At 34.8% G+C, this 22,614-nt stretch overlaps 3 protein-coding genes across 11 annotated transcripts; 1 reads left to right on the top strand and 2 right to left on the bottom strand.

The window, feature by feature from the left end:
• Window positions 1-1,662: 1,662 nt before the first annotated feature.
• On the bottom strand, window positions 1,663-4,966 carry CI51 (51 kDa subunit of complex I). 4 transcript variants are annotated; one of them, XR_002542013.2, is made up of 5 exons: window positions 4,808-4,966; window positions 2,738-4,209; window positions 2,563-2,653; window positions 2,060-2,122; window positions 1,663-1,958 (listed from the first exon to the last, which is right to left on the bottom strand). XR_002542013.2 is itself a non-coding variant. In XM_022056841.2 (3 exons), the coding sequence occupies exons 1-2, from the start codon at window positions 4,808-4,810 to the stop codon at window positions 2,752-2,754; spliced, it is 1,461 nt and encodes a 486-aa protein (XP_021912533.1). In that variant the 5' UTR covers window positions 4,811-4,966; the 3' UTR covers window positions 1,663-1,958; window positions 2,738-2,751. The 4 variants fall into 4 exon arrangements, 2 of the variants coding, with proteins under 2 accessions (XP_021912533.1, XP_021912535.1); XR_002542012.2 differs by lacking the exon at window positions 2,563-2,653; XM_022056841.2 differs by lacking the exons at window positions 2,060-2,122; window positions 2,563-2,653.
• Window positions 4,967-5,917: 951 nt separating this feature from the next.
• LOC110826239 (uncharacterized) lies at window positions 5,918-11,034 on the top strand. Of its 5 annotated transcripts, none has more exons than XM_088221796.1 (12): window positions 5,918-6,208; window positions 6,826-7,094; window positions 7,184-7,258; window positions 7,728-7,786; window positions 7,898-8,033; window positions 8,526-8,622; window positions 8,737-8,803; window positions 9,235-9,333; window positions 9,713-9,802; window positions 9,934-10,088; window positions 10,419-10,517; window positions 10,659-11,034. In XM_088221796.1, exons 2-12 carry the CDS (start codon window positions 6,842-6,844, stop codon window positions 10,768-10,770), a joined length of 1,242 nt encoding a protein of 413 aa, XP_088077922.1. In that variant the 5' UTR covers window positions 5,918-6,208; window positions 6,826-6,841; the 3' UTR covers window positions 10,771-11,034. The 5 variants fall into 5 exon arrangements, with proteins under 5 accessions (XP_088077922.1, XP_021912536.2, XP_088077921.1 ...); XM_022056844.2 differs by having other exon boundaries at window positions 5,923-6,208; window positions 10,416-10,517; XM_088221795.1 differs by lacking the exon at window positions 5,918-6,208 and adding an exon at window positions 6,304-6,325 and having other exon boundaries at window positions 10,416-10,517.
• A 1,350-nt stretch (window positions 11,035-12,384) lies between these two features.
• Window positions 12,385-21,506, bottom strand: PRMT6 (protein arginine methyltransferase 6). Of its 2 annotated transcripts, XM_088221791.1 has the most exons (14): window positions 21,125-21,506; window positions 19,903-19,968; window positions 19,518-19,586; window positions 18,692-18,727; window positions 17,328-17,393; window positions 16,017-16,085; window positions 15,754-15,831; window positions 15,420-15,498; window positions 14,574-14,668; window positions 13,882-13,966; window positions 13,528-13,733; window positions 12,958-13,076; window positions 12,779-12,857; window positions 12,385-12,662 (listed from the first exon to the last, which is right to left on the bottom strand). In XM_088221791.1, the coding sequence occupies exons 1-13, from the start codon at window positions 21,380-21,382 to the stop codon at window positions 12,815-12,817; spliced, it is 1,269 nt and encodes a 422-aa protein (XP_088077917.1). In that variant the 5' UTR covers window positions 21,383-21,506; the 3' UTR covers window positions 12,385-12,662; window positions 12,779-12,814. The 2 variants fall into 2 exon arrangements, with proteins under 2 accessions (XP_088077917.1, XP_088077916.1); XM_088221790.1 differs by having other exon boundaries at window positions 12,385-12,857.
• Between the last annotated feature and the right edge of the window lie 1,108 nt (window positions 21,507-22,614).

Here is a 22,614-nt window from a genome sequence, read left to right as displayed (position 1 = left end):
CCAGTAGTGCGTTTCAGTTCCCCGGGAAAAATTCAGGAAAAATTAGGAACAGCCTGTAGGCGCACTGTGGAGCCATGTTCGGACCCCGAAACAAGTAAGGACCCCTCAACCCTATTTCCTATCACGGTATTGAAGTTCAATAAATGATAAAACGGTATTTCATGAATCAACAGATGTGTGAAATTGTTTAAGGTCGCTAATGGAGCCCGAGTCTGGTGTGTTTGTCCGTTAGCTGTTGTTTGGCCTATTTTACGGTTTTAAATGCAGTATGAGGTCTTATGTTTTCATTTCATAGTTTCGTGTGCACATATTACTGTTTTATTGATTGTGGGTTGAATGACTGAGAACCCGATGTTGTATGTTGTCTTGTTTGGCATAAATTACTGGTTTGCTTGTTTGTTTGCGAATTGATGATGCTGACTGAGGAAAATGGGAATGAAAGGTTATGTAAATTGATAATTGTATAATTTGGTCAGCCTGACTAGATATCCTGGGAGATGGTGGACGGATCGGGTCCGTAGGGAACCCTACCGGGATTGTGGTCTCTCATACCGGACGGGGTATGGAGATCTTATGTGTTTTGGCGCCCATACCGGACGGGGTATGGGGACGACCCGTTTCACCCTCATACCGGACGGGGTATTGAGGTTTATAGTTTTGGCGCCCATACCGGACGGAGTATGGGGACGGCCCTGGAATCTGATTACAAGTGTTAAGGGTTCACGGGTAGCGGGACCCCTATGGATCCCCATGGATACTAGTAGGCTGGTAAATAAGGAAAAATATGTTGTGTAATGATTGAGATACAAAAGGCGTGATAAGTATTATGTTATACAGTTTCTATGATTTCGTGATGATGATAATGTTATTGCTTTCGTATATTGTTTTATGAATTTCACCGAGATAAGTTGATAGTAAAGGATTTTATTATTGATAAAAGAATTTGTTGTAAACTATGCTCCATTGTTCTTTTTGTGTTTTCTACCCACCTTTACCTCCGTGACGGTGAGATAGTGTGATGTCTTTACTGGGCTGGTGTAGCTCATTCCTTATTTAATCATTTCAGATCAGGAAGACATCGTTCCCGAGCCCGTTCCGCAGGAAGACGGCGAAGGGGACGCCTGAAGACTCCGTAGTCATATTTATAGCTTTTATTTTCGAGTTTCTCTTTTAGTTAGTTTGTTCTTTTATACTTTGAGCACGTTTTTTGTTTTAGTGTAAGGGATGTTTAATCAAAATTTTTATTACGCTTCCGCATTTGACCTTTTTAATACACATATTTCATTTTAAAATTTCCGGGGCCGTCACATAATCACCTACTCACTCATCCATCATCAAATTAAACACTAACAAAAAAACGATATGAGCTATGATCTCTGCACAAATCCGTAATCTCACAATTAAAACTTATAAATTCTAAAGACTATCATTTTCCTGTCTTTTTAACAAGCTTAAAGCTTGTATCGCAAGTTGCAACAACTCAGCTTTACTGCAAATAGCTTTTGTCTCGAGCTGATTCTCTCCCAATCTAATCATGTTATCTTGAGGGACACAATACTTGATCTTGCAAAATGCAAACTCATTTTCATTTTTGTAATTGGAATGCAAATAAATTTCAATATGCAGGTATTAAATTGTCACTTTCGTGAACGTTTCACCAGCTAGAAAACTGTCTGCCTAGTGCAGAACAAAATACTTCAAATATTATTAACAGAGTACCTCAAATGTGCAAGAAGACGCCCAGGAAAGATGGGAGATACAATAAACAATCTCTGGAGAATCTACTCCCAGACAAATAGAACAAATAATCATTCCTTTGGGATAGTTGAAATAAGTCAAGAGTATACAGCTAAAAAACAAACTGCAGCAGTACCAACAGCTACTGAGTCACCTATCTTCCCCCATCTACGGACCCTTCTTCAATTTTATTCCAGAACATCCACTAGCACAGGAAATTCCTATACCAGAAGAAAGAAGCACATTGAACTTTATATTTATGTTAAGATGCATTCTAGTAGTAGCTATTCTCTGCTGAAAAATAAACAAGGTAGAAATTTACCAAGACGGCCAGCAATATTCAAGTAGAAACCACTAATTGCAATAATAGAAAATCTTCTAGAATCTGTTATTCATTATAAGAACATTAGAGCTAATTCAAGGCAAAAAGAGCTATGGAGTACGTTTCAAGAACAGACCCAAAAACTCATAGGATTTTTTGTCTAAATTTGGTTTCTTAATAGGTTGAAACTAGAGATCAGTGAAAAAATATTGACATATGGAGTCTGTTTCATTTCAGGACCAAACTCCTGTCTTTGAGAGCTTTTTTCTTTTTTTTTTTTTTACTCACGTTGCTTTTTGTCATTTCTCTTTTTCTCTTCTTAAAGTTTAACATCATTCAGAAGAAAGGAATTAAATATAATTGAGAAGAATATAAGAGTAATACAAGCTAATTAAAAGCAAGACCACAAAGGAAATATATGGCTCTCTGGATAATCTTAATTATGCTGTCCTATTTTCATATGCTTACTAAGGGATGACTTTTAAGTTCACCAAACTTCTAACCTGTGTGGTGTGTAGATGGGCACTGAATGTCCACAGAGACTGGTGAATGAAAGATTAAATACTACAATATCATGCCAACACAATGGTTGTCCTAGCAGTATGTGTAAAAAAAACCAATTATTCATAGAAACAATCTAGTAAAGAAAATGAAAGCACAAAAGACGCAAGAAGTAACCTTGGCAAAACAAATTAAGCAGAAGCCTCCAATAATTCCCTTTGTGCACGCTTCCGAATCCTTCTCTCAAGCTCTGGCCTAAAGTGCCGTATAAGACCCTGCACAGGCCATGCAGCTGCATCACCTAATGCACAAATGGTGTGTCCTTCAATCTGCTTGGTCACCTCCTGAAGCATATCAATCTCTTCCAATTTTGCGTTCCCAACTTTCAATCTCTCCATTATCATCCAAAGCCAACCTGTCCCCTCCCTGCATGGTGTGCATTGCCCACAGCTCTCATGCTTGTAAAAGTAAGACAGCCTTGCAATTGCATCCACAACATCAGTTGACTTATCCATTACGATCACAGCTGCAGTGCCCAGTCCTGACTGGACTGCCTTGAGCGCATCATAATCCATAAGCACATCATCACATATGTGCTTAGGAAGCAGCGGAACAGATGAACCTCCTGGTATCACAGCAAGTAAATTATTCCATCCACCTCTAACACCTCCACAGTGTCTCTCAATCAACTCCTTAAGTGGTATACTCATCTCCTCTTCCACTGTGCAAGGCTTGTTCACATGTCCGGAGACGCAGAACAGTTTTGTCCCAGAATTATTCTTCCTGCCAAAACTGGCAAACCACTCTGGCCCACGCCTTAAAATGGTGGGAGATACAGCCACTGTTTCCACATTAGTAACAGTGGTGGGACAACCATATAATCCAGCATTGGCAGGGAAAGGAGGCTTCAACCTTGGTTTGCCTTGCTTCCCTTCAAGACTTTCCAGAAGTGCTGTCTCCTCACCACAAATATAAGCACCAGCACCAAAATGGATATGAATATCAAAATCATAATCAGAGCCACATGCATTTTTTCCCAAAAATCCAGCTTCATAAGCCTCTTTTCTAGCCCTCTCTAGATTTTTACGTTCATTCACATACTCACCCCTTATGTAAATATAGGCAGCAGTAGCTCTCATTCCTACCCCAGCAATCAAGCAGCCTTCCAATAACTTGTGGGGATCATGTCGCATGATTTCCCTATCTTTGCATGTGCCAGGTTCACTTTCATCAGCATTGACAACTAGATATGATGGACGACCATCGGATACTTTTGGCATGAATGACCATTTAAGGCCAGACGGGAAACCTGCACCACCACGTCCACGCAACCCAGACTTCTTGACTTCATTGACAATCCAATCAGCACCCTTTAGTACCAGGTCTTTAGTTCTATACCAATCCCCACGTTTCATGGCACCTTTGAGAAAAGGATCATGCAACCCGTACAAGTTGGTAAAAATCCTGTCTTCATCTTTAAGACCACCAAAATGAGTTTTCTCAGGAGGCGGGGGAGGTGGAGGAGGCTGTGCAGTATTTGAAGGTGCAGCACCTTGAGTGCTGAATGATCTCATGGTTTGGCCCCATCTGTTACTTTGCTGCCAACGTGAAGCTGTGCGTTGCAGGGAAAGAATGCCCTTAACAGGTGCCTATCCATAATAGTGAAAGAAAACAAGTGAATTCTGGATGTTTATTGTAACCCACTATGAGATCATTACCAAAATATGCAATTAACCAATCATAGGTCTCCAAGGAAGCAACACCAATTCTTTCTTATATTTAGGGTTGAAATTTTAGAAGCAACAGATATGATGAAAAACTTCAGGGACTAGTGAGAAGCGATTGAAATTTCGAGAGCTGAAAAGCAAAAAAAATTTCCTCCTCGATAATGTAATAAAATGGTTTAGCTAAACGTAAAAGCAAAGAATGCAACAACACATAAAATCGAGATGAAACCAATTCACTATCTTCCTCTTAATTTCGCCCAACATTCTCGGAAACCAAACGATAAATCGAAATAAATAACTCAATTAGATCTGGCACAGACTTAACGATTGAAAACCATTTTGCACAGACTAATTGAGGCCATCCCTATTTAACAATACACGAGAAGAAAACTGCACATATAATGCGAAAATACATGAAAGTGGAAAATAAACCTTAATTCAGTAAATCAATGTCCGGAAGAAAATTATAAATACTCAAATGATATTAGGGGAGAAATTCAAAAGTCCATAGAGAGCCTACCATAGCAAGAGTTACTGAAATCTACCCTTCGTTGATTGAGCCAAACAACTAACCAGAAAATGGAGAGATGTAAAGAGGAAGGAGAAAGATGTGCAAGGTGAAGAAATGTTCCCCTGTGTTCCACTGACGGGGGATAGACGATCTTTGATGATCCTGAAGCAATCAACGGTTCTGATTGATTATATTGCCTTGGTGCTTGTTCGTGTTCTGGGCTTCGCTTAAGACAAAATTCCTAGACTCGGCCCAAAGTAAAAAGTACGATTCGCACAGAAATTATTTCTAATAAAAATAGAAATATAAATATTAAATTAAGATAGATAGAAATAAAACAGTTTTACATTCGAAAATTTTTAATTTCTAATTTATTTAAGTAACATATATTTAATTTACTTTTTTTACGCATGAAACTGTTTATAAAAGTAAATATATATTCTTATATTATTTTTCGCTCTTAAATTAATTTTAGTAATATAAATCAAATTTTTTGTTCATGTTTTTATGGTATTGTTATGAAATGGTCAGTATCCTATGTTATATGCACCTTTTGCTTAAAGACAACATAAACAAAATGAGTATTAAATTATAAAATTCAATTAAAAACTCTTTGGTCCTATGCGTCCTAATCACTTTGTTTTATTTTTTTTCCAAAAAAAATTATTTTTTTATGAGTAGAAAATTAATTAGTTGTTACAAACATATAAATACTCAAATGATGATGATCATGACATACTATAACTTTTTTTGTCCATTTATTAATGTTTCCTTACTATTATAATTTTCATACTTATTTCTTTATTATATAATTAATACAATGTAGTTAAACTATGGAAATTATAAAAATAAAATTACATATATTAAATTTAGAAAAAAAAACTAAATCGCATAGAATAAAATTGTAATTTTTAAAATTTTTTAACATTAGTAGTGTTTATTTATGCTTTAATAAATTTATTTGTTATTTAAAAAACGAAAGCTAAGTTATTTTTTTAAAAAAAATAATAATAAAAAATGTCTAATTAAATAGATAGTTCATAATTCCCACTGATGAAGACAGAGCTAGAAGTTCCACTTTCTTTTGTTTAATATTGCTTTAGAGGGAATTAACATAAACATTCTAATTACTTGTGTAACGCACCAGATGGTGATGTATTGCGGGCGCAGACGCAATGAACAGTGATTATTCATGTCAAAAAGAGATGTTGCTTTTCCATTTCCTCCCAACTTCTCCTTCAAGTTTTAACAGCAAAAGAAAAAGAAAATGTTCTTTTGACGTAATACCTTCAAAGTTGGATGGGTGTTCGCAGCAAGTCATAATAACACAATAAAGTTTACCAGCAAGCAAAGCAAACATGCCTTAGCGGCCAGCCACACGAGAAAACTGCATTTCATGTGTCATCTTTGGTATGTTCAGTTTGTTTTTCTCGATATATATATATATATATATATGCATGTATATCCCTTTTTCTTTTATCAGTGAGGTATATTTGCCTGCGTGGTTGTTTTTGTTAGTGAAAAGAGGCAAGTGGGTAGCCGTGATTTTTGGAATTGCAGCAAATTAATTAGACTACCCAGAAAAGATTTTGGATTGTATTATGTATGTGTGTGCGCGTATATATAAATATAATTTTTTGGATAGTTGTTGGATGTTTGTGAAGTGGGTGCTCGTGAATTGCCCACTAGTCTGTTTGGTTGCCATTTAATATTTAGTCTACTTGATAGACCTGGAAAGTTGATTGAATGTCATTTTGCTTCAAATTTCTTTCTTTCTGAAATGGAAAAGTATCAGGATATTGATTCTTGGCATCTTCTTAATTCTTTTAAAGAGATTGTCATTGTAATTTGGTCAAATTTTGAACTCATTCGATCTTCACTGTTTGTCAAAAGAAAAAAATAAGAGTAAGAAAAGAGGGGGGGGGGGGGGGGGGGGGTGGTGGTGGGTGGGGTTGGGGGGAGGATGGGGAACTTGGTATTCTTATTGTGGATTTTAGGGTATTTATGTTTTTTGGTTGTTTCTGCAGCTAAAGATTTGAGGAGATGGGATGTGTTGTGTCAACCCAAAATGATGAGAGTGGAAGCAGAAGACAGCCAGAAAATGTTGGGGAAATTGCAGTGTTTGTCCCAGGACTCAGGATTCCAAAACCTCTTGATTTTGCAGAGCCACTTGGTGATGAATTATCCAGGAGTTTGGTGGAGCGTTTATCTGCTCTTAGAACTCGTGTTGTGGTGATGGCGGACAAAGAAAATTTGCTGGTGACACAAAAACCAAGAAGAAGAGCCAGGCAACATGGTTTCATGTTTATCCTTTCGCTATTAGTTAAGACTTTTTGAATTTTGTTGACATCTCAATTTGGCTTCTTCTTGTTGATTTCCTTGCAGGGGGTTCAACATTGGATGATCTTCAGCAAGCTCTCGAGGACTACCTGCCGGTCTTATTGGGGCTCGTTCAGAATGGTATGTGGATGATATTGTTGAAATTTAATAGTGGCATTGAAAATTGAAAATGCTGAATATTTCAACACTTCATTGTACAAATAGATAAGGAAATTTTTACAAATTGGGTTTTGCTTGAGAGATTATACTGAATCTTAAGTCTTTCCTTCTGGAAAATTTTCATTCTTCCACCTCATCTCCTGCTAGGCTTCCTTTCAAGAGTTTTTCAATCGAATGACATGAAGAATCTTCTGACTGATGCTAGTTGAAAATGGGACGTGTTCAACCCAACTTACCCAAGAAATAAACTTGATTAGTTTTGTCGAGTCAAACTTGTTCTTCTCCCAGACCCGAAACAATCTCTTCTCTCTTTATGGAGTTATTAGCACAAGAAGCGGAACCTGGAAGCCAGAGCTTGGAATATAAGATCTCTTTTTGAAGGTGTTCCCTGTTTAATACAAGCTTTTATTTGTTTCAACATATTACGCAGGGAAGCAGCTACAGAATATGGTTCAATTCTCTTGGGTAAATCAGGAGGACAGTTCAAAGGTGAGTGTTATCAGGCCTGAAATTAACTGATCAACTGGTAGATTAAATCTTGGTCATTTCCTTCTTAATAAGATTATATGTGATTGTTGAATTCCATTAGCATCTTTGCAGGAGACAACCATGTCAGATTACTGGTATGAGGTGTTATCAGTTTTGCATTTGTTGGCTATGCTATCATTATCACAAGCCAATTTATTACTTCTGCCCAAGGTGCCACCAGATGGATCTGTGCTCAAAGTCGCAGCAGGTGAGAGCTAGTATTTTCAGTTTTCTGCTCAGACTCTATGTCATTTCCCATTGTAACTGCAAACATGATTGGCAACTAGGTCATGTTAAAAAGAGAATGTAAAGAACATTAATCCAGTTTAATAGAACATTTAATCACCATATAAGTGTTCTTTAAACATTAATCATATTCCAAGTTGTACGTTTAGTATTAGTTGTCCCATTTTATGTAAATTATTGAGCAGCTTAACGAGCTAAGATTGATAAAGGTAGAAAATAAATTCCCAGAGAGATCAAGAACTAAGTCCTGTTGCATTTCTTCCAAATGCTGTCACCTTTAATTTTAGATTTAATCTTTTTGATAGTTACCGTTACATTGGTTCTTAACTTGCCTATTTCTGTGTTTGCATTCAACCAATACAAGTTTATTTTCAACATTTAAAGACCTGTCTCTTCCTTTGTGCTTCCCGATAAACTCTCTGTCAGACTGATTAATGGCTATCTGTTTTACCAGAGTGCAGAAAAGCTTCCATTGATGTCTTCTTAAGGGCAGCAGGATACTTAGAATTTGCTGTCCAACATGTTCTTCCACAGTTTCCCTTTGAACTCAGGTTTCTTGCGGAATCCCTTCTTTAAAGATCATCTACCTGAATTTCCAGATTTGAATTTTCAATCTTATATCTTCTGAAAGGTAGTTGATCACTTGGTATGTGTGCTTATTGCAGGAAAGATCTACCATTGGATCTGACCCAAGAAGTTCTTCAAGCTCTTAGCCTGCAAGCTCTTGGCCAGGTGAAGTAGATACCTAAATGGATGGTAACAAATACCATAACTTCTCTTCTCAAGTGTTTAATTAAAAAGTTCACCATATTTACCATATGCTATTCAACAGTAAAATTACCAATCTCGGCTGTAAAACAATTAAAAAAACTGCATGAATTCTGCCAAACAAGTTGTACTAATGAATCATGTAAGTCTTGCAAACCCTCTTCGATTAACTGCATTACTGATTGATCCCTTAGCATGGAATAGTTGTTAAGAAAAAAGTTAAATTTTCACCTCTAAAAGATTTAAAGTACAATATAAATAATTTGAAGACAATAAGTCGTGGTGATTCTGTAAATTAAAATTAACATAAAAGTTATGAACTAATACCCTCTTCACTTTTTAACTGACGCAAATTTTACCTCCTTCTCTTTCTTTTCTCCCTTGGTATATTACAGGGTGTTAATGTTCAGCTTGGAATGGCAATTGATAGCCTCAAAGCTACACTAGCAGTGAAAAGGAGGCTTGCCTGTGAGATGGTTACATATTTGGGTCAGGTGTTGCATCTATCTTATACTTTTTTTAATGGTACAAATTTATTTACATACTCATCATAATTGAGGACACACGAAAAGCACAACCCGACTCAAACCAAGAACCTCTTATAGAAAACTTTTTGGTTATCTTAGGTTCACTGTTTACTTTTCTATTTTTTGAACTCTTAATATGCCTTATTTTATGAGAGAAGAAGATAAACATGGTTTGAAATTGAGATCTCTGTACCATATCCTCTTGAACAGATGCATATTCCTTCTTCATATCAGATAACTTAGTACAAATGGTTTCTTTAAAAATTGACTTCCCAAGATAAGCTCATTTTATAACTCTGTTTATAGTTTGAGATGCTACTAAAACTTATCATTTATGTATCTTCAGGCTCATGAGAGTATTATGGACCTTCCGCTAGCAAATAGATGGGGAGAAAAGCATAAACTTTTTATTGACTGGAAATATATTGAAGCCAAGGTATACATCTCCTTCCCTACCAGCATATCAGTTTCAGCATCTTCCATCCCATTCTGTAATATTGGATATATATTTTTAGTACATACTTACCAACTGCTACATAATATAATGCAAGTCAGTTATTACTTCAGGCTGTTGCCTACTATTTCCATGGTTTAATCCTTAATGAAGGAAACACAGAAAAGTCCAGCGAGATGGCTGCAGCTGCTTTACAAACAGCACATAAGTTAGTTAGTGAAAGCAAGAAAGCCTGTGAATCTTTTCATATGATGCCTCCCATATCACGGTACTTGCTTTAGATCTCTTGCTTTCTCGTAATAAATCTCACCCGTTTATGCGAAGATGCATCATTCTTAATTTGCAGGATTATTTATCTATATGTATTCGTATCTCAAAAAAGTAGATATCTATATGTAACCCTCAAATCAAATAAACTTGTTCTTTCATCTTTCTGTTTCAATTTTAACTTGTCAGGATCAATGAAAATGCTTTAAAGTCTACACAAATCAAACCATGAGGCATAACCAATTATTGAATATTCTACTAACATAGTTCATGGTAGATATAGAGTTTCTCTCCAGCTTACATAGTTTGAGCTATTATTCTGGTTCAGTAGTCCACCTCTTTGGGACACCAGCATGTGCCTTGCTGAGAAAATTCCAAGAGATATCGCAAGTAAAGTTTTCATCAAGCAACACTTCAACAATCAACATAAGTAGGTTTTTCATTGTCTTTCAGTACTTCCTCCTTAGATTCTTTACAGAAATCCTACTAGAAGAGTTTTGGGGCTAAAACTCACGAAAAAGATGCAGAAATTTGGGAACTGGATGATTATGGTAAGTAAATTTGGTTGCAGGATTATGCAGGCAGCTCCAGTGTTACCAGATTTCGTGTTGTCCCTTAAACCTGACGAGTACCGGCTTCCTCCAGTGGATCCTTCATGGAATAACAATGTACAAGCTTCATAGAATGTATGTTTTCAGACAGAGAATGTTAAGACAGGTAATATTCTGAATGCCTACTGACAATACAAGAAAGGAAAATAAATATATCATTATTTTCCCAATAAACATTCCTACCATTCAAGCATGTACTATTTGCCTTTCAGCAGTAAAGTTTCCCAGGAGATTTGTAGTGTAAATCCCCACCATTTAGCTAGAAAATTTGGTTGTGTTCTAGTGGTGCTTGTTTCAGTTCTTATTCAATCAATTTACTTTCTGTTATTTGTTAAATTTTTTCATCATTATCTTATTCAAATGTTCTTTAAACCTTGCATAATTTTTTTTTCTTTTTGGTTCTTAGAGTTGAGATATGTTCAATGTAATGTAGTTTTAATTACAGTTTCTTATTTCAAGAGAAAATTTACTAATAATTTGGTGTTTATTTCTGCAAACTGTGGTAATATTGAATAATAATCTTGATTATTCTTGAAAACTAACAGTAATAAGTGCTATCTAATGCTTGAGTGAGTGCATGGAGGAGATTTACATAATCTTTAAGGCAGTTCCAAACAAGGTCACTAAAACTCAGTTTAGAATTTTGCAGGAAATTTATGGCATCAATTTATAAAAATATATTTTCATTTATAAAATAATTACTAAAAGAGATGGTCATTTATAGATTGAATAAATATAATTTAGCTCCCAAACATGATACTTCCAAAAGGTGATACTGAGATATATTAAATAATTATAATATCTATTAGTTTTATCAGTATCTTTTGTATTTTATAGGACCATTGTAACTTAGCTATTTTTGTTATTTTATTTATCAATTATTTTTTTTATTATTATTATATATTAAAAAATTATTACTTTTTGGGGTATAACTTATATTCCGATTTTTTTTATAAAGTTTTGAATATAGTTTAAGGAATAGAGAATTTATATAGAATTCATTAGTTTTTATATAATAATAAGAATACTTAATATATTTTACAACTAATTATAATTCTATTTTAATCTTAAATACTACTTGAATATTTGATGTGTGTGTGTGTGTGTGTATATATATAAACTAGTTGGTTAAAAATAATAAGAAGTTATTCCTAATTAAGAGGCAAATTGTATAATAATCACAATACTATTACTAATTTACGACCAAAATAGTTGTGAATATTCTCTAACATTAAAAAGAAAATAATTAAAAAAAATAAAACAAAATAAAAATTCAGCTTAAAAATAATTAAAAATAAAATAAAACAAAGTTACTCCCTTCATCAGTCAACCAAAAAAAAAAAAGTTACTCCCTGAAAATCTATGTTCTCATTTGCAGATCAAATGACTTCCTCTATGCACATGACTTGCTTGTTTAAAAAAAAAAAATTATTTGGTGGGAATGGCTGTAATTTACCTGTTTAAATCTCAATATGACGACATAAAACTACTAAGCACAAATTAAACAAGGCACGAGATGTGATTGGTTCCATACCACATCAGGCTTACCTGAAACTAGCAGAAAGCAGGAGGGTTCAACACCTTACAGTGCCAATTTGAGCCAACTGGGTTTGAAGAGCTCTGCAAACCCCTTATACTTCTTAAGCCGGAAAATATATGTAATTACACAAAATAGAACCAGAAAAGTAAAAGGAAAGTACTGATTTTTCTGAAAATCCACTGGAATAATGCACAGGTAAATTTGTTACAAATTACTAACCTAAGTTTGCTTCCCCTTGAGAAGAGACCACAAGATCACTGACAAATCCCATCTTCATAGATCTACGAGTAAAATACAACCTAAAGAGAAATCTAAAACAACCGCGGTACACAAGCTTGGTTAACATCAAAATTTCCCTAAACTGAATCACCTATTTCTGTATCTGTAATTTGTTAATCGTCTCATCTTCACGCATCTTCCTAACCTAAAAATTAGTGAAATCGATGAGTTTGCAGAGTAAACCCAGCTGAATCCCAAAGTTACCAGGACTTGCAGTCAAGAAATCCACAGATATAACTAACGAGATTTAGATTCACAAACCCTTTCAAAGAAACTAGTTTCCATATCAACTCATCATCAACGCATTACTGATTCCTTTACAAAAGATCGGCCACCTGAGCTGCAAGAGTAAAAAAATTAAAAAAAAAAACAATTAAGTACTTGCACATGATCCATGTTGAAGATTTTAAAATAGCAGCTTGAAAGAATCCATCACTTACGCATACTCAAGGCGAATATTCATGAATCGAGCATTTTCTTTACTTTGTGATAATGTCACAGAGCCTTCAATGAGTTGATCTTGCTCTACCTCAATTGGATCATAAAAGTAGACAAGTGTCTGCCAAAATCAACAATAAGATAAATTGAAACTAAATTTCAACAATATATTCATTGCAAGAGAGAAGGATTCTAACAAATTAATTATAAGAGAAATGATCATACGATTTTTTTCTGGGGGGTTAACTGTATATTAATTAATTTTGCCAAAATTTTTTTATGGTGCAGATTCCTCATGAAATCAAGGTGCATATTTGTTCATCCTCATCTTACAAATTTCAACACATAGTTCGCTAAGATTTTCCAATTTTCTCATTGGGAACAAATTTTTTAAGTCATTCATTGAGATTGCGGATCATTTGCCTATTGAGAGTTTCAATAAACACTAACCAAATGCATGTCACTCGTACTTGTGTGAATATGTCAAAAAAGTCAACTACTACTCTCAATTTAAGAAAATCAACCATGGAAAGCAGACCAAACAAAATGTAGTGATGCATGATATACCATACCTGCTGCCAATGTGTGGGAGGGTCCTCAGGGGCAGTGGACAGTACCAGTGCTTCGTTGGGATTTGTTCGTTTCTTCCTTTGGCTACCATCCATTTGATGATTATCTGATGAACCACTCAGCAAGGCTGATACATGATTATCTATAGATGATGTTGCTGGCGCATTGAATTCGACATCGAACCAAAATGCAAAACCATGTAATGGGGCTGAAAACCAATAAGAAATTAGGTTGGTTTTTCACGAAAGGATAAAAAGTGAAATCAATACATATATACAGTACCTCTCACCATGAATGATTATTTTAACATAAAACAAAAAAAAAAAAAGATTTAAGATATACATATTGATACATACCCCTCATCATTGACTGGAACTTATATCTTGTTGAAACAGATTCTAGCTCATGAATTTGGATTGTATAGCAGTCCACATGCTTAACCTGCATCCACCAATCAATTAGAATTTGTGGGAGATCTATGTTCAGGATATGCACATGCTCTAAAACACCAATACTTCATTCTTTTTGGAAGGGGTTTTGATTGATCAAAAAAAGAATCTAATTTAACCAGTGTGCTCTCAAACACAGCCATAAATAACATAAAAATCACACTTGTAAAGGATGGACAATTAGCTAGAGTAGCGGGTCCTGTAGGGAGCCTTTACCCATACCCACACAAACCATCAACCATAAAGGTACACAAAATGAGTGGTACAAGCTAGGATGTCCACCAAGCAAGGACCCAATACATACGGTTTTGGGTACCATTTGAACCCAAAAGATTAGGCTATTGCCTTTTACATATTCCACACATATATGTCCCTTGCTCTATGGAGCAACTACCAAATCCGAGACAATCCCTCTTACATATGAACTTCAAAATATGCAATATCACTTAAAGCTTGCTGTTTGCCTTCGATGAATTTTATACAAGAGTAACTGTACAAAATCTAAAATTTCATTTCACTTCCTAAATTTAGCTTGCAATTGTATGATGAAATGCTTAACAAAGTTACTGAGGTGATAGAACTAGAAGAAGAGAACTAACCACATGTGGCCATGTCAAAACATTCTCACCAGTTATTGTCTCCACACATGGCTCCTCAAATGCACACTGTTTAGCTAGCTGTATCATAGCAGACACTGCAACCAACATAACATCCTCCCAATTGCTAAACCACAATTCACATGTACAAATTGAAAAAACAGTTCATAGAAAAAAAAAATAATGGAATGTTATGCACTTTCAACTGAGAATAAGCTAAGCAAAGCGCTTATCGGGACCGTTTATGCAACTGAACAGCATTTTATCCTTTATATTCACCAACTTTATTGCAACAATTTTAATGTAATGCGTTTAGAAATTTATAGACCTCCCAGCAGAAAGCCAAAGAAGTCAGCAAACATTAGTTCACATAAATGGACTTGTGCCATTCACTGAAATAGAAAAATAATAGATTCCACCTTTGGAAATGATGCTTGTACATGGGATGCTAGGAAATGTGAATTCTGTAGCATGTTACATGCAAACTGTTGGTTCATTCAACAGCACCTAACCAGCATTTACAATGGCAATGGGCCAAAGAACTGTGTTGTTTTGCTCAGAATTCCTACCGAGCAATCACTTCTAAACCTGGTGTCTAATCTAAACCTTTGGAGTTCACAGTTAATTCAACTGAAAGATATTCGAAACTAAGCTTTTGTTCCATTCCATTTTCCACTAGGCCCTTTACCATAATTCAGCTGACCGATTCTCCTGAGTAAACAAATGCCCCTGCCCATGATAATTTGGACTACTTCGAAACAAAACAGACAATTTTATGGTAGATTACACCAGTTTGCAAGATAAATTAACACAGTATAATAATTCAAATTCATATCAGCTTATACTCACTATCAATTCCATAGACATTGCGCCAGAAATCAATACTTTCACTGTATCTGTCAGGATGTGTAACAGGAGCCATGTATAACTGCAATTCATGAATAAACAAATTCAAATTGTGTAACTGAATCCACTTTCAGCCACTGCTGGATGCTATAACAAGACAACACCAAATACATTGACACAGAATTCAGCTCACGAAAAGCACAAAGTTCATTCCGTTGTCGGCTCCACATAATTGAAATCTGAACTGAGCAGCAAATTCACAAGCAGCAAATACAGAAATTACATGCACAATATTTTTTTTTTTAAAAATTACATGCACAATATAAAGAAAACATACCGTCGCAGTTGACGGAAGAATCAAACCTCCATGTTTTAGCCAGCGATCTCTAGCAGTAATTACACTTCCTAGCATACTCTATGATTTAAAAAGTTAGAAACATCACAAGACTAGAAATACACGAAGAAGGAATAGAAACAAGAATGTCAAAGATTTTAGTACTATAATAATATGCCCAAACTACAAATAGCTTCCAGATATTGTTTCAGGCATTATGATGAAACTTGAAAAAGCAAACATGCATTCAAGACTCTAATAATCACCTCATACAAAAGCATATAACCCATCCACTCTGAAATTATAACATCAACCTCCTCATCAATTTCGACATCCTGCAGATATTACAGGCACAAGTCAACAACTAAAGAACCATTAGATGATAGTTCTGATTATGCAGCCATGAAAACTAGAAGTATGATAGGATTTTAAGGATTATGGGGATATGGGACAAATTAGGATAATTCTGCCAACTTGGCAACTAGGCGTTAACACCTACATATCATCCCCAAGGATTATTAGATATTGCCTAACATTGGAATTAGGTTTTGATGGGTAAGAAAATAACTAGAAAAATAATTAGGAATCACATCTAAGATCTCACTAAATACTAATACCCAATTTTTAGGCATGATGTCTAAGAGTACTATCTACGTATAACTCCTCATCCTTAAGTAGGTAGATTAACCCTAACCTGTACTACATCAGATATATCACAATTTACAATACATTCACCATACAAGGGAAAAGTCCTACTAGCAGCATTTCAGTAATTAACTTCAAACACATCACATATATTTCTAGTTCCTGGAGTACTTGTTGAATTCATGCAATATATTTATCTCTTAACATGAGAAATTTGCGAATTATGGTAATAAGAAGAATTGAAGTCACGGTTGCTAAGGAAATGAGAGGCACAAAACCATAAAATCTTATGAAACTGATTATGAAAAATATAAATACCATAAATTGATCCCTCGGTTAGTGCTTGCAAATAATTAAACTCAATACTTCCTTTTTGCATCACAAGAGAACAGTATAGGTTGCTAGGGAGAGAATCTGAGCTAGAACTGAACAGGATAAGGTACTTTCATATTACATTGCAGTTGCCACTTGGAAGAAGAATTTAATGCCACCAATATCTCAATTAAAACTTATTCATTTAAGTAATTTTTATTTCAAAAAAATTAAAAAAAAAAAAAACTTATTCATTTAAGCCTCAATTAAATTTCAATGTTCCAATAGACTTCTGCTGGATACTCTAATATCCACCAATATGTATACAAACAAAAATTTTACTTCCATCCATTAGATCCAAATATCCTAAACAAAAGAGTACGAAATAAGGGCTATCTAAGAATATACGGAACTGAGGAGATAAAGGCTCAACCCGCAAGCAGCTCCCATCATCATTTTCCCAGCAAATGATAAAGAGAAACTAACAGAACTTGTGGTATCTGATTTTTAATTCAAAATGCTATCATGTTAATTTCCCCTAAGTAGTTTGAAGTTTACAGTATGCACAGGCATCTATCATCAAGCACAAAAATTAGATTAGACTCCGTAATCTGGCATACCTCAACTCGCCCATGCAATACAATAACCTTATCAGATAAATTATTTGCCTTCACGACTTCATTTGCCTGCATTACAACAGGATCAGATATAAAGGTTAACCATAAAAGTTATATAAAAGATGTAAAAAATCAGAAAGTCCTTCAAGGTACACCAGTAATTATTTGATTCAGCTGCATAACCCATGTAGAATTAGGTGGCAGGTGGACAGGGGTAATAGAATTATATTCTGGGAGGATCGGTGGGTTGATGGTGGTTTTGCTCAAAGTTCCATTTCCCCAGATCTTTAATATTTCTCAGAATAGAGGGGCAAAGATTTGTGACTGTTTTATTGGGGCTCCCGGAGGTGAAGGGGAGTGGCAAGTTTTGGTTTCAAGAAACTTGAATGATTGGGAAATAAGTGAATATGAGAAGTTGTGAGAACTCTTTCGCTTGTGTCCCTAGATGGTGGCAATGATAGTCTGCGCTGGATGCTCACAAAAAATGGTTCCTTCACGGTAAAGTCTTGGTACAAGTGGCTGCTCAAGGATAATGACAATGCTGTTAGATATCCTCATAAACAGATTTGGAAGGTCAATGTTCCCCCACGGATATCTGTTTTTGCTTGGGAAGAATGTAGAGAGCACATTCTAACAATAAACAAGCTGAGAAGGAGGGGACAGGTTCTGGTAAATGCATGTTATTTCTGTGAGAAGGCAGAGGAGAGCTTTAACAACTTGTTGTGGTGCCCTATGGTGTATGAGCTGTGGACCTTGGTGTATAGATTGCTTGGGATCAATTGGGTGATGGCTGGTTCAGTTACGTATGAGCTGTGGGCTTGGGAGAGTCTGAGAAAGTAGATGTATGTTTGCTGAGTTGATTCCACTTACCATTTTGTGGACTATGTGGAAGGAACAAGAGGGCTGTTGACAGAATAGATGACACAAAAGGTTTTGATGTTCTCAGGAATAGATGGTCTATGACCCTAGAATTTTTGTTGACAGGTGATCCTCCAGAGGTAATGGAGGCTTTTAGAAACTTTCATGTTGTGATGACTGATTTGTAAATATTTGTACATGGGTTGCGCCCCCTTAGTGCTCATATAATATACTTCTACACTTTTTACTTAAATAAAATTGACATTTTAACCAATACCAACTCATAGATTACATAGTTTTATCTCTTTCTCAAAACGTAGTGATGTTATTCATCAAAACAGGGAACCTTCCACACTATCTTTAGTATATAAAAGTACGAAATTGACGATAGAATGATCAAACCAAAGAAATGCCAGCAATCCTTATTGCAAAAAAAACTCCAGGCCACATAGCACATGCTTAAACAAGGTGGATATAGGCCAAATTGAAGAATTATTGCAGCAGAATACCTGCACTGCAATGTCACTTGCATCAACTGCATATACCTGGAAATAAAAGAAACTAAAATTAATGTAGTCACAGTGGCCAACAACATGCCAAAAGAGTCAAAGGAAATAAACTAATGCAAAACCCCATCTGGCAAAAAGAAATGCAAAAATTGCCTCCACCCCATCAAGAAGCAAAGAGAAGTTAGTTGGTTTTTTTCTCTCAACTAAGGATCAAATAACAGATCTTAACTTCTTTTTCTATCCAAAAAAAATTGAAATAACAGATTCTTCAGTGCTTCAACTGAACTTCATTGCTAATAAAGAAAACAGAACTTATTAAATAAAATAATACCATGCATAAAATAAATAACAATATGGTGAAATTTTATTGATAAAATAAAATGGTATCTGGTTCAAGACATTAGCACAGTGAAACCTATATTTTATTGAGAGTTAGATGGAGCAGGGCTAAAACTCTGTTGATTGACACACCCCTAGTTAGTTTTTTAACTTATGCAATGTATATTAATCACTAGTGTACATCTACTATAGTTCATATATTTGGAACTGATGCATGTGTAAATGAAGCTGAATATGCTTGCTAACTCACCACTTAGAGAGCCTTCTAATCATTATTCATCTACTTCACCAAAAAAAGAAAACACTGACAAGCAGCAATCGTTTGCAACATGGAATTCAGAAGGGAACTAGAAACTAAAATACATTTTGGGAGTCCTTACACTTTGTTAAATTGTTAAAACTCTTCATATATTAGATCCTTCTCTTATGTCCCATAAAAGGTATGGCAAGAATTTGTTTATTTTAAAATAAAATATAAACAAGTTACCCGTTTTGCACCAGCCTGAGCACAGAATATAGAAAGGATGCCTGTCCCACAGCCAACATCAACCACAACCTGTAAGGATAACCAAATCCAACTAATCAAGCTTATAAACTATCCGATTACAATGAAGAAAAGACTAGTCAAAAAATGTACATCTTAAGAACAATTCAAACTGGACAGCATGTTCAGCCAAATTCATATCCAGATCTACTTTTTGAAGCATTTTCACATCTTCAATACCATGAAAAAGCATTCAATTAACATTACAATACAGCACAATCTTTATTACATACAAGCTACCAGAATTGTGGCAGTGATAGAAATATCTTGAAAAGGAAAAAGACCACAGATAACTGCATAACTGAAACTACAGCAACGATGATATTACTTTGCCTTCAATAAAACTCTGATGCTGCATGATTGCAGCCCTATAGGTTTCTGTCCGCACCCGATCCTGATTTGTCCCAAAAAAAGTTATATTAGTCTTCCACAGAACTGCTATCACAACACAAATAAAACTGTGAAGGATAAACAATAAAACAGCAATAAACTATAAAGGCTAAACAAAAACAAGATCTAAATCAGCAAGATAAGTACACTGCTCAGTCCTTTTTCCTTCTTTTTTGAGGAAAAAAACTGACAGAGAACTATTGTAAAAGAATAAAAGAGAGAAACTTTTAGTTAACACTCTATTAGAATGAGAGAGGAGGAAGTTGACAAAAAGCATGAAATCAATTAGAAACGCCAAATATCTCTGTTTCCATCAAATCCAACATGGATACCTAAACCTGCCTACATTTTACTATCAAATAGAAAATATTCAGATCTCAACTTGTGAGCATTAACGTGGCTGATATACTTCACATCATTGAAATCAGCATAAGTACATCCTTATGCATGTGGGTTGTGTATGTATGTGTGTGTATAGTTTTGAATGATCCCCATACAACTGTAGATTATACAGACATAGAGAAGTACATATAAAACAAGGCGAGGAAAAAGAGGGCTCAGAAGCCCTTTTCTTGCACACATTTGCATATTACACAAGCCATAGATGATTAAGACGGTGAACTTGATTTCCAAACATTACAGTGTCAAGTCATAATTAGATGCAAGACAGTAATCTTCTAGTCCTAAATCCTAATTGTTTGATTCCGCAGCATAACCCATGTTTGTTTTCTACTCAAATAATTAGCATGCTTGCCCCATTGATATACTCATGCATATCCATTTTATCATCGACTTAAAATCGGTTCTAGATTTGTTCCATCCATGCAAGTTAAGAATCAAATTCACAGCACTTCCAGACACCAAATGTTCCCAACATTAAGAAAACTGCGACTTGAAACACAAGCTAACAAGCAAACATAATCTCTGTCAACATTGTACAGAAAACAAAAGCAGGCTAACATAAGAAATGCACAAAGATTAATGCAGCACTACTTAGAGAGGAAATTGCCACCACCCACAGGGCCACAGCGAAAAGAACAATAACCATTTGGGTACCCATATATAAATTGAACCCAAAAAAGAAAAGAAAGTAGCAAAACCGAACAATGCCAACAAAACATCACCTGCAAAACCAAACATAGAGAAAGAAAAAAGAGGACCTTGATCATCTCCTCGTGGATGCCAACGTGCGCATAGGAGTGGAAGTAAGCCATGTCGAAGTCGGTGCAAGGAGGCGGAGATTTCTGCTCGTTTTGCAGCAGCTCTGAAACCCTAAGACCATGGCCGCTTCTCGAGTCACGTGGCCTACGACTACGAGCTCGTTCCCTACGGCGAGGTCCGGCTCGCTTGTCGGTAGAGTGCTGGTGTTGCTGCTCCGGTTGGTGGTAGCCGTTATTGTACCCAGTGCTCGAATACATTGTCTGCTTCTCTGTCTGACTCTGAAACCAAACCCGCAGAGAGAGAGAGAGAGAGAGAGAGAGAGAGAGAGAGAGAAGGAGAAAGAGGTCTAACGGTGGCGTTTTGGTTGGGTTTTAACCAAAACCGTAAAAACCCAACCACTGTGATACTAATTCTTAATTCTTAAAAATATTTTTAGTTTTTTTTATTTTAATTATAAAAATATACAGGAATCAATAAAATAACAATGAAATGATTATGAAATTTTAATTTTTAATTGTGTAATTCTTTTACAAGCAGTAAATTCTAAAATAAGATTAGGGAATATTTTCATGTATTAGGAAGCTAAATTTTAAAATAAATCTCTTCAAGAGTTAATTAGACATTTAATTCTGTCTTTGTGCATTTTATTTTATATACTTTTATTCGATTTTTTTTTTTGCAATTTATATTATTTGTTATTCTGTTATTTTACCCAAACCAAAATGAAAAAAAGGAAGTCATTAATGTAAATTATTAAATAAAAAATTTAATTTATTCAGAATTTATATCATTATTATTAACATGTTTTCTAATAAAATGATAAGATAAAAATAAAGAAAAAAACAAGGAAATGAAGTGAAAAAAGAAAAAGCAAAATGCCCAAAACTTCAGTTCAGTCCCTTTAAAGTTTAAACCTAAGATTTCGCTTCTATCAAAACTTAGCCCAAACAAAGGGGAGTTCAACTTTAATCTTGCACGAAATGACGTCGTTTTTGCATGTTTCAGTTAATTCTGTAGGCTTGTGATTGGTTGACGAACCTCTATAAAATCACATTTTCGTTACTTTTTCTTTTTAATTTTTTATTATTTTTATTTGATTTAAAATTTAATGTTTTTTTGTTTATGTGATTAATGATCTAAAAGTATTTATACTTAACACTATAAAAAATTAATCATCATCAACACCAGCATCAAAAGCTTGTAAAAAGTATTACTTAGTTAACTAAATAACTAATTAATTTATATATTACAACATAGTATATTAAAAAAACAAATATTAAAAAGTTATGCAATTTTTCAGCTCTAAATCCATTTTGTATCATAGTGTATATTGAAGAAAAATATAAATTGCAAATTTTTGTTTTCTTTCTTTAATTTGTCATTTTCTTAAATTTTTATACTAAAATTCACTAGAATGTGTCATAAGTTTCATGTAATGCAAGTATTCTATTTTATAATCACTTTTAATATTATAAAATATATCATCTTT

This window comes from Carica papaya, chromosome 6 (genome assembly GCF_054855325.1).
Source record: "Carica papaya isolate Zhongbai chromosome 6, ASM5485532v1, whole genome shotgun sequence".
In the NCBI taxonomy this organism is placed as follows: domain Eukaryota; kingdom Viridiplantae; phylum Streptophyta; class Magnoliopsida; order Brassicales; family Caricaceae; genus Carica; species Carica papaya.
Note: the sequence above shows the minus strand (reverse complement) of the source record. Positions and strands in the feature narration are given on the sequence as shown.

Bases quoted from the DNA above. Each gene is read 5' to 3' on its own strand.
- PRMT6 (XM_088221790.1), bottom strand. From the start codon at position 21,382: ATGTATTCGAGCACTGGGTACAATAACGGCTACCACCAACCGGAGCAG. The intron at 17,394-18,691 runs GTATTCTGCTGC...GTTGTAATGCAG, and splicing joins CAAGTGACATTGCAGTGCAG to GCAAATGAAGTCGTGAAGGC. The intron at 13,734-13,881 runs GTATGTATCAAT...ATTGGTTTTCAG, and splicing joins GTTCCAGTCAATGATGAGGG to CCCCATTACATGGTTTTGCA.
- LOC110826239 (XM_022056844.2), top strand. From the start codon at position 6,842: ATGGGATGTGTTGTGTCAACCCAAAATGATGAGAGTGGAAGCAGAAGA. The intron at 7,095-7,183 runs GTTTCATGTTTA...ATTTCCTTGCAG, and splicing joins AAGAAGAGCCAGGCAACATG to GGGGTTCAACATTGGATGAT. The intron at 10,518-10,658 runs GTAGGTTTTTCA...ATTTGGTTGCAG, and splicing joins CACTTCAACAATCAACATAA to GATTATGCAGGCAGCTCCAG.